Consider the following 14,874-nt stretch of genomic DNA (forward strand, 5'->3'; position numbering starts at 1 on the left):
GGCCCCTTTAAGGAGGCGGAGAATTTAACTGCGACGGGTGAGCGCTTTGTCCAATGGCCGGCGGCTCCGGGAGTCTCCGGCCCAATGAGCACGCGAGGGGGCGGGATCTGGGTGCGCACCCGGAAGCGGGTGCTGGCCGGCCGGCTCGCCCGGGGGCCATGGCTGCCGTGGCGCCTGCAGCCGAGGGGGTCCCAGGTCGGGGGCCTCCTGGGGAGGTGATTCATCTGAACGTGGGAGGCAAGAGGTGAGTGTAGAAGATTCCTGAGGCCCCACCGTCGGGGGCGGAGAGCAGGGTGGGAGTACCCGCCTCTCCCGGGGGGAATCCCTGTCCATCAAGGATTGCTCCGCCCCTGCTGGAGGCGCGAGAGCCCGGACTAGCGTACCGGGAGGGACCCCGGTCCTGAAGTAGGGGGCGCGTTCCTCACCCTCCCTCCCTCTTCTCGCGTCCGCTCACCTTCCCCGCACAGATTCAGTACCTCTCGCCAGACTCTCACCTGGATTCCAGATTCCTTCTTCTCCAGGTGAGTGTGAGAGCGAGTTTGGGGCAGGAGTTGGGGAGTGGGAGAGGAGGGTATGGGGAGATCCAGTCCCCACCCCCACCAGACCCTCCGCACACCCCGCCCCCCCCCAGCTCCTGACACCTGCTCTGCGTCCCCTCCTTGCAGTCTTCTGAGCGGACGCATCTCAACGCTGAAAGATGAGACCGGAGCCGTGAGTAGGGCAAGAGCTGAAACGGGGCGGCCGGTAGGAGGAGGGACAGGACCCTCCCCGCCTCAGCCCCGCTCTTTGCCCCATCCATCCTCTGCTCCCCTTACTCGCAGATCTTCATCGACAGGGACCCCACCGTCTTCGCCCCCATCCTCAACTTCCTGCGCACCAAAGAGTTGGACCCCAGGTTGGCGTGGAGGATAAAGGGGAATGCCCGACCGTCTTCACCCCCTGAGAAGTCTCATCTTCCCCCCAGAATGTTCACTTAAGCTCCTTGATCATATTTAAATTGTGTCCTTAGAATCGTCCCCAAACACACGCACGTTTTCACCGCCCATGTCATCGCTCCTTAGAATCTTGATCCCGTCAAAATTTGCTACCTGTGGGGATTCTCTGTCCAGCTTCGAGAACTTTCCCCTCAGAACTCTCTGCCCACTCCCACCCCCCAGACCCTCACCCCTAGTCAATTCTACTACCCAGGGGTGTCCACGGTTCCAGCCTCCTCCACGAAGCTCAGTTCTACGGGCTCACTCCTCTGGGTAAGCAGGGCCCCATTAGCATCCGCATTGCATAGAAATCTAGCTCGCTAGTGATCCTCCCTCTTGCCCCTCTTTCCTGAAAGAAGGTGGGGTTAGAGCTGAGAGCACTGGATGTGGTCCTGGGTCTCAGGGGAGTGGTGGTCCTATTCTGTGGAGAAAGAGAGCGGGGAGGGGAAAAGGGATCTGATTCAGTACCCGCCAAGTCCCAGCCTTCGAGTCCTTCCGCCTCAGTTCGCCGTCTACAGCTGCGGGAGGAGTTGGATCGATCTTCTTGCGGAAATGTCCTCTTCAACGGTTACCTGCCTCCTCCAGGTGGGCACTATTAAGGGATGAAGGGAGGTGGAGCAAAGACTACATTTCCCATAAGGCTGCAGCCCTTGGATGCCTTTGCTGTGAACCCTGAGATGCCATGGGAGTTGTAGTTCTATATCAGATGCTTGGATTGATGCGTGGAAAGGAAGTAGGAAACAGCATTTCCAATGAGGCAGTGGGCCAGCTAGCCTCCTTAAGGCTCAGAAGCGTGCCCTAGAGCTTGTGGGAGTTGTAGTCCAGGTTTGATTTCCTTGTGGGGAAGCTTAGGAAGATATGGGATCCACTGCATGGAGGGGAGACATATTAGAGGAGAGTTATTGACTATAATCTCCATGAGACCTTGGGGCAGCCAGCCCACTGGCCACGGATAATATGCCCCAGTGGCTATTGGGAATTGTAGTCCACTAGGCTTTGCGGATTGGTAGAAAGGACAGAGTGGGGAAATTCAGTTTGTGGCTTTATGTCTCTAACCTCAACTACCTTCATGAAGTTTGCCAAATATGAAGACCTATGCTGTTGTTTCCTAAACTTAGTTTTGCCCTGATTTTTTAAAAGAAATCGTTTTAAATACAAGCTTTATATCAATACCTTTATTCCATGAGTAAGTAAACGTGAAATTAAAACCCAAACATCAGTGTTATTAAACTCTGGCTGGATGCTGTTGCCTGCCAAGGCGACAGGCATCATCTCTTAAAAGGGAAGATTGGGGCCGGCCCCGTGGCCAAGTGGTTCAGTTTGCGCACTCTGCTTCCGCAGCCCAGGGTTTCACTGGTTAGGATCCTGGGCGCGGACATGGCACCACTTGTCGGGTCATGTTGCAGCCGCGTCCACATAACACAAGCAGAGGCACTCACAATTAGAATATAGAGCTGTGTCCTGGGGGGGCTTTCAGGAGAAGAAGAAAAAAAAAGAAAAAAAGGAAGATTGGCAACAGATGTTAGCTCAGGTGCCAATTTTGAAAACAACAAAAAAGGGGAAGATTAGCAAATATTGAAGAGGTATCACTATTATGGAAACTGATTCTTCCTTTGTGATGGGCTCAAAGGGAACTGAAAAGGGAGTAACTCGCTGTGTGATTCAATGTCATTGAATGCCGTGTCCCCCCCGCACCACCTAAAATCTTTTCCCCAGGAGACTACGCTTCACACATGGGGAAGTCAGTACCTGGCATATTTTTAAGTGCTTGCTACATGGCAATTATCACATTTATTGTCACTCCGCCCCTTCTCCCTGCCGCAGTGTTCCCGGTGAAGCGGCGAAACCGGCACAGCATGGTGGGGCCCCAGCAGGCGGGGGGACGCCCGGCCCCCGTTCGACGGAGCAACACGATGCCCCCCAACCTGGGCAACGCGGGGCTGCTGGGCCGAATGCTGGATGAGAAAGCCCCTCCGTCCCCATCAGGTATGTGTCTGTCTCCTGGGAGGCTGGGGGGCCAGGGGGACCCCTGTAACTCTGCCCTGAGCCCTGCTCTGCCCCCCCTAGGACTACCAGAGGAGCCGGGGATGGTGCGGCTGGTGTGTGGACACCACAACTGGATCGCTGTGGCCTATACCCAGTTTCTTGTCTGCTATAGGTGCTTGGGGAGGGTGCCCGTGGGAGGCCGTGGGCCCTGCTGTTGGGAAGAGCTTGGGCTGAGGGCTCACGATGTGCCCCCATCCTCCAGGCTGAAGGAGGCCTCTGGCTGGCAGCTGGTGTTTTCCAGCCCCCGCCTGGACTGGCCCATTGAACGACTGGCGCTCACAGCCCGGGTGCTCGGTGGGGCATTGGGTGAACATGACAAGATGGTGGCAGCGGCCACAGGCAACGAGATCCTGCTGTGGGCTCTGCAGGCAGAAGGTGGTGGCTCCGAGATAGGTATGGCCCAAGGCTTTTTCCAGAACCCTCTGCCCTTGAGAATTCTCCCCCAACCTGTGAGCTGTGAAAACTCTCTACCCCATTCGCATTCTGTGGCCTGTTCAAATAACCCACCCTGTATGATTCTCAGACCCATAAGAACTCTTTATGTTTTTAGAATTCCCCGCCCCTTTAGAATTCCACATCCTGTTAGAATTCCTTGGCCTAGTAGAAAAATGCCCCCACATACAATTCTCTCCTCCGTCAGAATTCACTGCCCTGTTGGATCTCTTTGCTTTGTGAGAGTTCTCCGTGCCAGGGGAGTCCCAGAGCCTGCTAGAATCTGTGTCCCCGTTAGAAATCTCTGACTTTTAGACTAATCTGTGCCCTGACAAATCTCCATCCTCATAAGAATCCTCTGCCACCGATGGTCATTTGCCACATTGAACATCTCAACCGGGTTAGAGTCCCACACCCCGTCAGCGCTCTGGCCCCTTGTAAACTCTGCCGTTCCTGCTGGAATCCTCTATCCTATGAAGACTCCATGGCCCAACTGAATCCTCCCGCCCTTCGAGTTCTTCCCACCACCCTCCTTCCCCCTGTGAGGCGGGGTCCTGACTGAGCGCTCCTTGACCCCTGCAGGGGTCTTCCATCTGGGGGTGACCGTGGAGGCCTTATTCTTCGTCGGGAACCAGCTCATCGCCACAAGCCACACAGGGCGCATCGGGGTTTGGAATGCCGTCACCAAGCACTGGCAGGTCAGAGTGCTGGCCAGCCTGGCTGCCCCTGTCCCAGGTGTCCAGACTGTGCAGATGCAGGGAGGGGCTCCTTTCTGCCCCGCTCCACCTGGAGAGAGCCAGAGAACCCAGCAGTGGGCAGATCCTGGGGGGCGGGGGTGTTATAAAGGCCTGGGGAGCATCAGGGGAGAGGAGCTGCTGAGCTGACATGAAGGATGGGTGGGTTTGGAAAGGAGGAGAGAGGATTCTCCAGGCACTGGATGGGGATGCAGGTGAGGGGAGAGGGTGAGGAGACAGAAACCCAGGGATGGATGTGCAAATATCTGTCATTCTCTCTGCACCCACCCCAAGCCATGTCCAAAGTGTAAAAAAAATACACATCATGTTTTCTCCTGCTAAAGTGTGAATGTGGGGGAGAGAGAGACAGACCAGCTGAGAAAGAGAGAAAGAAACAGATAAATAGAAGCAGAGGAAGAGGCGACAGAGAGAAGGGTGGACAGAGAGAAATCAGGACTGAATGACTGTGGTAGATGAAGGGGCGCAGAGAGACAGACGGAGATGCGTAGAGAAATGTCAGAAATAGAGTCAAGGGGAGGCTGAGCCAGAAACACCGACAGAGAGACAGTCAGAGACAGACAGACACGGGTGGAGATAGGCCTGGGCTGGGCGAGGCTGGAGGGAAGGGGGCCTAGAAACCCCAGGAGGGTTCTGGAGCTGGGCAGAGAGGGCATGCCGGGAGGGGGCCCTGCGGAGGCCGAGGCAGGGGGACCTCCAGGGCCACAGGCTGTCCTGCCTGCCCCCAGGTCCAGGAGGTGCAGCCCATTACCAGTTATGACGCGGCCGGCTCCTTCCTCCTCCTGGGCTGCAACAATGGCTCCATCTACTACCTGGGTGAGCAGCAGACGGCGCCCCCAGTGCCTGGGCCCCTCCTCAGGAAGCGGGCGAGGAGGGGAAAGGCTGGGACCTTGAACAACCCCGCTCTACCCTCCCTGCACCCCAGATGTGCAGAAGTTCCCCCTGCGCATGAAGGACAATGACCTCCTTGTCTGTGAGCTCTACCGGGACCCGGCAGAGGATGGGGTCACAGCCCTGAGCGTCTACCTCACCCCCAAGACCAGTAAGCTATGACCCAGCTCCCCGCTCTGCCGTCAGCAGCCAGCCCCAGCCCGCAGCTGTGTCCCCCCTGCGTGGGTAGCATGACCCAGTGAGATTTATTGGGCAGAGGACAGATTAACTCTCATTTAGTCATTCAACAAATACTGAGCACTGCTTGTATATTAGCACTGTTCTAGGTGCTGGATGGTGATGGGTCTCTCCACCGGGGGCAAAATTGGCTGCTAGTCCTTCATCTTTGTGTTTCTTTCCCATGTCTGCAGTTAGGGCATGATGCTTGCGTGCTCCTAACACAAAGAGGCTGCATGTTTTACAGTGGCCGGAGTTGAGTTCCCTCACTTGGGACAAATGTTTGGTTTTGTTTTCTTGACCGCAAAGGCAAAACAAAGGGTTAATTTTTGTTTGTTTGTTTTTATTGCAGTATAGTTCCTGTTCCTTAAAATTCACAATTCAGTGATTTTTAATAGATTCACAAGGTTATACAGCCATTGTCACTGTCTAGTTCCAGAACATGTTTACCACCCCAAAAAGGAACCCCATCCTCATTAGTAGTCACACCCCATTCCTTCCCCATGACAGCCTCTGGAAACCACTAATCTACTTTCTGTCCCTATAGATTTGCCTTTTCTAGACGTTTCATGTAAATGGAATCGTACAGTATTGGCCTGCTGTGCCTGGCTTTTTTCTCTTAGCATAAGGGTCCATTTTTTTCATGGTTAGTGCTTTTTGGATCTTGTGATATCTTTGCCTACCCCCAGGTTGCAAAGATTTTCCCCTTTGTTTGCTTCTAGAAGCTTATAGTTTAGTTTTAGCTCTTGCATGTTGATTTCTGTTCATTTCAAATGAACTTCTGTGTACGGTGTGAGGTCGGGGTCACAGCACACTTGTTTCCGGCAGGAGTCAGTGATTACTACACCTAAGTGCTCAGCGTGTCGTCGCATCAGCCCCTTTCTTATTCCAGCTATTTAGTCCTGCCCTCCCCTGCCCCTCCTGCCACCTGCCACTGCTCTGTCATGTTCAGTGTGTGTCTCTTCATTTGTGTGTGTCCTTACAGAATGGGGGTGGTAGACAGGTTTTTGAATTTGCATGAATGGCCTTGGGTGTCCATCCCAGTTGTGCCTTCCTGTTGTCTGCCTGCCCCGGGTTTAATACCCATCCGTGTTGCTCTGCACAACCCTGATCCATTGCTGGCAACTGCTGCACAAATGTTACAACACATTTTCTACCCGCATTCCTTATGATGGTCTGTTAAGTTTCTGACAGCTATGAAGTAACTTTTCCCCTGTGGAAAGTTGGCCTGAGCTAGGAGTCCCTCAGACACATGGGGTTGTGTTTTCTTGTCTTACTGGCTGTCTGTTTATATGTCTCTATTTTTTTTTGTCTCTCTAATTCCCTCTGTCTCTATGTCTGTGTGTCTCTGTCTCTATAACCCTCCCTGTGACTCAGTTTCTTGGCTGGCGGTGTGTGTCTGTTTCTCTATTTTTCTCTCCTCTCTCTCTCTCTTTTTTTTTTTTTTTTTTTTTGCTGAGGAAGATTAGCCCTGAGCTACCATCTGTGCTAATCTTCCTCCACTTTATATGTGGGATGCCTCCACAGCATGGCTGACGAGTGGTGTATGTCTGAACCTGCGAATCCAGGCCGCTGAAGCGGAGCACGCGAACTTAACCACTGTGCCACGGGGCCGCCCCATCTCTCTTCCCTCTCTTGTTAGCTCTGTCTCTGTCTGAATTTCTGTCTCTAGTTCTCTATCTCTCTGATCTGTCCCTTTGTCTCCCCCATCTGACCACCTTATCTCCCTCTCTGACTCTATGTCTGGTCTTCGTCTGTCTCTTTCTCTCTGCCTGAGTTTTGATCTCTGTGACCCTGTCCCTCTCTTCATCCTCGGCCCCTCCCCAGGTGACAGTGGGAACTGGATTGAGATCGCCTACGGCACCAGCTCAGGGGGCGTGCGGGTCATTGTGCAGCACCCTGAGACGGTGGGCTCGGGGCCTCAGCTCTTCCAGACCTTCACCGTGCACCGCAGCCCCGTCACCAAGATCATGCTCTCAGAGAAGCACCTCATCTCAGGTGGGCCTCGCCAGCTTCCCCGGGGGCCTGACTCCCTGCAGGAGGGGTGGCTCAGGTCAGAGCACGAGACCAGGTGGATGAGGGTTTCCGCTGAGGAGGGGCATTGTATAGGGAGAGGCCCCTAGAGAAGGGGACCAGTTTAGGGAAGAGTGAATTTGCGGGGGAGAGGCAGAATTCATCAATTCAACAAGCATTTATTGAGCACCTGCTGTATGCTAGGCAAAGGGGATACAGTGGTTAACAAGACAGGCCAGGTCCCTACCCCTGTGGAGCTGACATTCTAGTGGGGCCAGCAGACACTAAATAAATAAAAATACAAGTCAGAATCAGGCAGTGATGAGGGCTGTGAAGGAAACACAGCTGTGTGGGTGGCCAGAGCCTGTCGGGGTCACTGAGAGGGAGTGGTTCTGGGACGGGCTTTCTGAGGAAGGAGCTTTGAGCAGAATAAGGGAATGAGCAGTGCAGATTGGTGGGGACAAGTGTTCCAGGCGGAGGGAACGGACGTTGCAAAAGCTCTGAGGTGGGAGGATGTTTGACGTGTCTGAGGAAGAGCAGGGGGCCCCCTGGGCCCGGAGTGGAGTGGGCGACGGAGAGGGGTGGGAGGTGACAGGGGCAAGTCGGCGGGGCCTTGAAAGCCATGGAGAAGACTATCCTTGACCCTGGCTGAGATGGAGCCACAAGAGGGCTCTGAGCAGAGAAGGGACATGACCTGAGGCAGGTGTTCACAGGCCCCCTCCGGCTGCGTGTCGGGACAGACTGTCGGGGCAGGACAGGAGTAGGGACACCAGGGAGGAGGCTGCTGCGATGGTCCAGGGAGGAGACGAGAGGGTCAGGAGCAGGTGGGGGCAGTGGGCGGGGCAAGGTGAGGTCAGGCTCTGGAATAATTTTGGAGGATTTTTGACCTTTGGAGTTCTGAGAAAGAGAGAATTCTCTGGGCGGAGGGATTCAGAGGGGCCTGGATCCTGCCGCCCTCGAAAGGGCGTCATCCCGGGGCTCGGGAAGGTCAGGCAGTCGTGATGCCCGGCTGGGCTGACCTCCCACTGCCCCCGCGCTCCTCAGTCTGTGCTGACAACAACCACGTGCGGACGTGGTCTGTGACTCGCTTCCGCGGCATGATTTCCACCCAGCCCGGCTCCACCCCACTCGCTTCCTTCAAGATCCTGGCGCTGGAGTCGGCTGATGGGCATGGCGGCTGCAGTGCTGGCAATGACATCGGTGGCTCCTGGCCCCCTGCCCCCCACCCCCCGGGCCCTGCCTGCCCCCCATTGGCCTCCATTGACCCCTTACCTGAGCCCTGTACCTGTCCTGAACTGCCCAGCTGACCTGGTTGACCTCCACTGACCGCCACCTGACCCCTGTTGACCTCCCTTTACTCCCATTGATTCCTGCTGACCGCCACCTGACCCAAGACCCCCCTCCAAGCCACTGCCCCCTTCCCTGATGTGGCCAAACTCTACTGACTGTTGCTGACCCCCAGCCCTCTCTGACCTGCCCAGCTCCAGCAGCCCGGGGATGCAGTCCTAGTCCTGGCAGGGGGGCTGCTCAGTGGGGAAGGGGGCAGGGCCTTGGGGCTGGGGGCCCTGGGCACCCGGCCGGCCCTGACCCCCACCCTTGCCTGGCCCAGGCCCGTACGGCGAGCGGGACGACCAGCAGGTGTTCATTCAGAAGGTGGTGCCAAGCGCCAGCCAGCTCTTCGTGCGCCTTTCATCCACTGGGCAGCGGTGAGGAGTGGCTTTTCGAATGGGGAGGGTGGTCAGAGGAGAAGGCAAGATGCCAGCTGGGTTACGGTGGCCAGATGGGGGTCCCAGCCCCAGAGCACGGATGGAGCAAAGCCTGGGAGGGGGCAGGAGCTTGGTCCTAGATCTGGGGCTGCCGGAATCAAAGATGTAACCTGTGTGGGTGGGAGTGGAGCTGGAGAAACCCCGGGTGCCCGTGCTGGACCTCAAACAGAGGTTGCCCTGTGTGGTCGGAGGGGATGAGGCCCAGGCAGAGGGGTCGGGGTGGATTGGGGCCAGGCGGAAGGGTCAGGGCGGGATGGAGGGGGGCCAGCAGGGGAGTCAGTACGGCATGAAGGGGCCCAGGGAGCTGTAGGATCCCAAAGGAGTTGCTTGCTTTAGCCTGGGAAGGGAGCCTGGGAAGATTTTCTTGAAGAGGAGACTGAGCAGAGACCCCGAGGACAACTGGAGTGAACAGAAGAAAGAAGGGAGGGGAAAGGGTGTGCCAGGCTGAAGGGACAGCCATGCACGGGCTGGAGCGGCCCAGTAGGGTAACCAGTGATGTGCACGTGGTGTCTGGGGCCTGGAGCACAGAATTGGAGGTGAGGAATGAGGCTGCAGAGGGCAGGGCAATCGTATGGAAGAGCCAAGACTGTCCTGAGGGTACTGGGGAGCCCTGGCTGCTGTGAGGGGGATGGACTGGAGGATGGAGAGGAGGCCAGGAGCCCAGGGAGGAGGCTCAGAGCTTGAGCAGAGCCAGATGGGGAGGGGAGGGGGCCAAGTGGACCGGCCACGGGAAGGATAAGAGGCGAGGGCGGCGCTGAGGCCGGGACCCAGGCCTTCCCTGAGCCAGGAACAGGGGAGAGCAGCCAATCTGGGGGGAATCCCATTTGGGACACAGGATGAGTGTGCGGGCGGGTGGGGGACATCCAGGAGGCTGCGCATGCCCAGGGCTGGAACCCAAGAGAGGAAGTTGGGGAAGGATGAAGAAGCTCGGGGTGGTCATTGAGAGGCAGGACCTGAAGCCGTAATGGTGGGGACTGTGGCCTGGGGAGCGGGTAAGGATGAGAAGAGGGGCCAGAGCAGGCCCCGGTGTGGCCGGGATGACCCCTCCTCGCCTCCCTCTCAGGGTGTGCTCGGTGCGCTCGGTGGACGGCTCGCCCACCACCGCCTTCACGGTGCTCGAGTGCGAGGGCTCACGGCGGCTTGGCTCGCGGCCACGGCGCTACCTGCTCACCGGCCAGGCCAATGGCAGCCTGGCCATGTGGGACCTGACCACCGCCATGGACGGCCTCGGCCAGGCCCCTGGTACTCCCGCCCTGCCTCCATCCCGTCCCAAGCCCCCCACACTCACCCTGAATCCTTCTCCACCACCTCCATTGTGATCTCTCCTCCCAGGCTTTGCCCTCTGACCCCTTTCTCTGCCCTCCAACCCCTCAGGGCCCTGGCTTTTCAACCCCCTCTTAGCTTCTGACCCCTGTCCCTTGACCTCTACATCTTTTTTCCTAGCCTGACCTCAATCCTTGCACATGACCTTTGTTCCTTGACTTGTGACCCTTGTCTTGCCCCCTGACCCTGCTTCCTTGCCCCCAGCAGGTGGCCTGACAGAGGAAGAGCTGATGGAACAGCTGGAGCAGTGCGAGCTAGCCCCGCTGGCTTCCTCACGGGGCTCTCTCCCCAGCCCCTCACCCCGTACCTCGCTCACCAGGTAGGCATGACCCCACTTCCCATTCTGTGCCCTGGGGGGTGGCGAGAACATGGTGGCCATGGGGCCTCAGCTGCCCCACGATGACCTGCCCTGACCCTCATCACCCCCTCAGCCTCCACTCAGCCTCCAGCAACCCCTCCCTGTCTGGCCGCCGCGGGAGCCCGAGCCCCCCGCAGGCTGAGGCCCGGCGCCGGGGCGGAGGCAGCTTCGTGGAGCGCTGCCAGGAACTGGTGCGGAGTGGGCCGGAGCCCCGGCGGCCGCCTACCCCAGCCCCTCGGCCCTCCGCCGGTCTCGGGGCTCCCCTCACCCCCCCCAAGGTGAAGCTCAATGAAACTTCCTTCTGAACACAGCTGCCATGGTGCCTTCAGTTACCCAGGTCCTGGGGGACTCAGGTGCCTCCCGCTTCCTGTCAGAGCCCTGGGTTCAGGGCCAGGGCCTCCTTGGAGTGGTCACTGTTACTAGGCCCCGACTATCCCCCTTTTCTGGAGCCAAAGTCACCCTCCTCTAATAAAGTTCTCACTGCCAACACCTTGCTTACATTCTTAAAGAGTTTTGAGACTCCTAGGGAAAGAGTGAGAGAGGTGGGGGCCCCAACCAGGTCCCTGGCTGTGGATTCAGGAACATCTGTCTCTTCAGGTTTAAGCAAAGAAGGGGAATGTATTGGTTTACACTTTGGCTTCAGGCATGGCTGGATCCAGGGGTTCAAACACATCCAGAATGCCTTTCCATCCTTTGGCTTTGCTTTCTTCTGGGATGCATCATTCTCAGTCAGGTTTTCCCCTCTCTGTGCCAAGATGATTCTAGGTAGCTCCTTAGCAACATTTTTCTCTCGAGCAGCAGCAAAAATTACAACACTGATTCTCATTGGCTTGAGTTGAGTCAGATGGCCATCCTTGAACCAATCACTATGGCCAGGGTGATGGAAGCCTTCCATTGTCCCAGGGATCATGTGCCCGCACAAGCCAGGCGGTGGGGTCAGCCCCATGTTGACAGAGTGCAGGAGGAGTTCCTGAAAGGTGAATTGGGGTACTGTTACCCAAGGTGGGATGAATGGCTAGTGGTTGGCAGAAACACCGCTGTCAGCCATGTGATTGCCACATCTTTAAATTTTGTACCCGAAACCTCACCACGGCAAACACCTCGCCCACATCCCTGGCTGCCTGGGCTTTCACCCCTTTCTTGCCCACACCAGAGAGGGCATGTGGGACAGGTTGAGCCTGCCCCAGCCTGACATCTTTGGGATTTTTCCCCAAATAATACTTATTACTATGGGGTCTCCCCAGAGGCATTTTCAGCCTCTTTTCCTTGGGCCAATGAAGAGAGAAAGTAGGCCAGACTAAGAACACTGGATTTTAGAGTATGCTACTTCTAGAATTCCAGAGTTTCTGGAATGCCAGAGCTTCTGAAACATGGTGGAGCAGGGTCTAGAATGTTAGGGAATCTAGAACACAGGCATATTCTAGAGTGCTAGTGGATGAGCAATATTAAGGTTCTCTCCTGCATATCAGAGAATCCAGACTGTAGACATTTCTGACAAAAGGACCTGGAAAGTCAGTGATTCTGGAATAGGGGAGGGGTCTAGAATACCTATGAATCTACCCCAGTAGGAATATTTTGCATGCCAGAGATTCTGGAATGCTGAGAATTATAGGACACAGAAAGGAATCTGGGTTACTAGGAAATCTAGAGCATAGGAGTATTCTGGAATGTCAGCCCTTCTAGGTCATTAGAGGGCTTGTTTGCATCCCAAGAAATTCATAATGCCTGGGGTTCTGGAATGCCAGAGAATCTAGACATGAAGGGGAGGCCTAAAAGGTGGGTGATTCTCAAACATGAGTGTTCTGGAATGCCTGTGAACCTCAAACTCTGGAAATGTTTTTACATGCCAGGGCATTCAGAACACTGAAGGGATGTTTGAGCATTGGGGAGACTAGAACATAGGAGAGGGTCGGGATGTCAGGGAATCTAGAATATGGGGGTGTTTTGTAATGCTCACAGGTCTAGAATATTGCGATAGTTTTTTCCATGCCAGGGAATCCAGAACATTTGTGTTTCTGGAATGCTACTGATTGCAGAACAGAGAGAATGTCGGAAAATCTAGAACACTGAAGAGATTTGTTTGTTTGTTAATACCAGACATAAAACCCTCGCATAAAACAATGGGAGGAAGCTTCTGGAATGCCACAGCTCTAGAACTCTGAGGGATTCTGAAGGGTTGAGATCAGATCAGGATCCAAGGGGTGACGTAGAAACGACCCTGGGAGGTAGTGGCATTGATAGGGAGGGATTGGGAGCTGGGGACTCCAAATTCTGAGGGGGAGGGGAAGCCAACGCCATCCCCGGAAGTTGCAGTGGTGAGCCAGAGGCTGTTGCCTAGCAACGAGCATTGAAGATGCCCTGGATCCCAGGCAGAAGGGAGAAATTTCGGCAGCGCCCCCAGCAAATTCTCCAGCCACAGGGTAGGAGGGGGAGAAGGGGGGCAACCGGGGCAGGGACATGCTGTCCCGCAAGGCCATGTTAGCAGGGATGGCGGCGACTACTCAAAGGCAGGGCCACGGAGCACATTCTGTGCGCAGAGCCAGGCACTCCATCATCACGCTGGGACAGGCCACGAATGCTCGTGAGTGGGGTCTGAGTGCCGTCGTTACTGCTCCAAGGGGCTGTGTGTTCCTGGACAGTGGGTAAGCCCAGATTTCTGGGTGTCAGTGTGGAATGGAGGCGTGGATTGTTGTAGGTGGCAGTAACGGTGTGAGTGTGGCTGTGTGAGTCAGCCCGAGTGCCTCATTGTAACGGGGGAGGATGAAGGGGTCTCCCATCCGTCCTGCAAACCCTCCATTGGAAGAAGGAGCGGCAGTGGGCGATGAGGACGCTGGATCAGCTGCTGTTGTTAGCCCGGAGTGGGCCCTATGGTCAGGGCGTGTGGCCTAGTACCCTGTGTGGGCGGAGCCTGGGATCCACTGGGGGCGGGGCTCACGCTACAGAACTGGAAACCGTAAGAATCAAACTGTCAGGAACCCCTGGAGGCGGGGCAAATACAAAAGGGGTGGTGCTTGGGACCCTAAGCTTAGGGCCGCTCCCCAGTTCTCTCTGGGAAGGGGTGTGGCCTGAAACTTAACGGGAGAAGGGGGCGACTGGGGGCAGGGTCTGAAGCTCTGGGGGCAGTGCCTTTCGGAGAAGAGAGGCGGAGGTTTGTAATTCCGAGGAAAGAGAGTGAGGCCTTGAATTTATAATGAAGGGAAGGGGCTGGGCTTGAGACCCCCTGCGTTGGGAGGCTGTGAGCAGGGCTTAGATCGTGGAACCCGCTAAAGGGGGTGCAGGTGGGGCCCAAGGCCCCCTGTGGCTTGGGAAGGGAAAGGACTGGAATTTTCTAAGGAGAGTCTGCAGTTCTAGGAGTGGGAGGGGTGCTCTTGGGAGCCTTTAAAGATTCAGACAGCGAAGGGGGTCTGGTACCCTCGAGAGGCGGCCGGGGGAGAGGGGTGGAAGGTGGAGAGCAGAGCCGGGAGCCCTCTGGGAGCTGAGTCTGTGGGTCGGGGGCGGAGCCTGGGTCCTCTGAGGGGCAGAGACTCTAGCCTTCTAAGGAACAAGCTCTTGATTGTTGAGCCTGGAACCCCTGAAGCACAGGGCCTTGAGAAGCGGCAAATCCTTTGGGAAGGTCCAGAGGGGCCCTGGGACCCTCAGAAGGGCCAGACCTAGGGCCTAGTGCAGGGTTAGCGCTCCGTCCCCAGAATCCTGAGTCTCTCACGTGAGAAGTGGGCACCTGTGGGGGCTTCCAGCATCCCCACTAGTCGGGGAGCAAATTCTGATGGAATTCTTCCACAACTGCGAGCCGAGGGATGAGGCTGCGAGTGGAAGTCTATCTTAGGGGACACTGCCCACTGCCTGCGCATCACTCCCCGTCGTGGGAGGGGTCCCAGACCCTCAACACATGGGCCTCTCCTTCACCAGAGGGGTCCCCGAGTTGGTACCCGACTTCCGATTCCCCCCCAATGGCACTGAGAACTCTAGGCCCCTGCGCCCCCCGCCCGGCACCTGTCCCTCTAGCCCCTCCCCTGCCGCCTCCCGATTGGCGGCGCGGGCAGCGCCCCCTGGCGGCAGCGGGCTCTGATTGGCGGGAAGTTCGCAGCCGGCGGCTGGGACGCTGG

At 56.7% G+C, this 14,874-nt stretch overlaps 1 protein-coding gene across 4 annotated transcripts; it reads left to right on the forward strand.

Moving 5' to 3' along the window:
• Positions 1–83: 83 nt before the first annotated feature.
• On the forward strand, positions 84–11,258 carry SHKBP1 (SH3KBP1 binding protein 1). Of its 4 annotated transcripts, none has more exons than XM_070632776.1 (18): positions 84–244; positions 468–521; positions 666–711; positions 822–895; positions 1,189–1,247; positions 1,479–1,559; positions 2,799–2,960; positions 3,042–3,132; positions 3,223–3,413; positions 4,035–4,150; positions 4,933–5,020; positions 5,130–5,246; positions 7,139–7,309; positions 8,369–8,524; positions 8,934–9,030; positions 10,154–10,332; positions 10,618–10,732; positions 10,845–11,258. In XM_070632776.1, exons 1-18 carry the CDS (start codon positions 159–161, stop codon positions 11,074–11,076), a joined length of 2,115 nt encoding a protein of 704 aa, XP_070488877.1. In that variant the 5' UTR covers positions 84–158; the 3' UTR covers positions 11,077–11,258. The 4 variants fall into 4 exon arrangements, with proteins under 4 accessions (XP_070488877.1, XP_070488878.1, XP_070488879.1 ...); XM_070632777.1 differs by having other exon boundaries at positions 10,621–10,732; XM_070632778.1 differs by lacking the exon at positions 1,479–1,559.
• The last annotated feature ends 3,616 nt before the right edge of the window (positions 11,259–14,874 follow it).

Source organism: Equus przewalskii, chromosome 9, assembly GCF_037783145.1.
Source record: "Equus przewalskii isolate Varuska chromosome 9, EquPr2, whole genome shotgun sequence".
Lineage (NCBI taxonomy): Eukaryota > Metazoa > Chordata > Mammalia > Perissodactyla > Equidae > Equus > Equus przewalskii.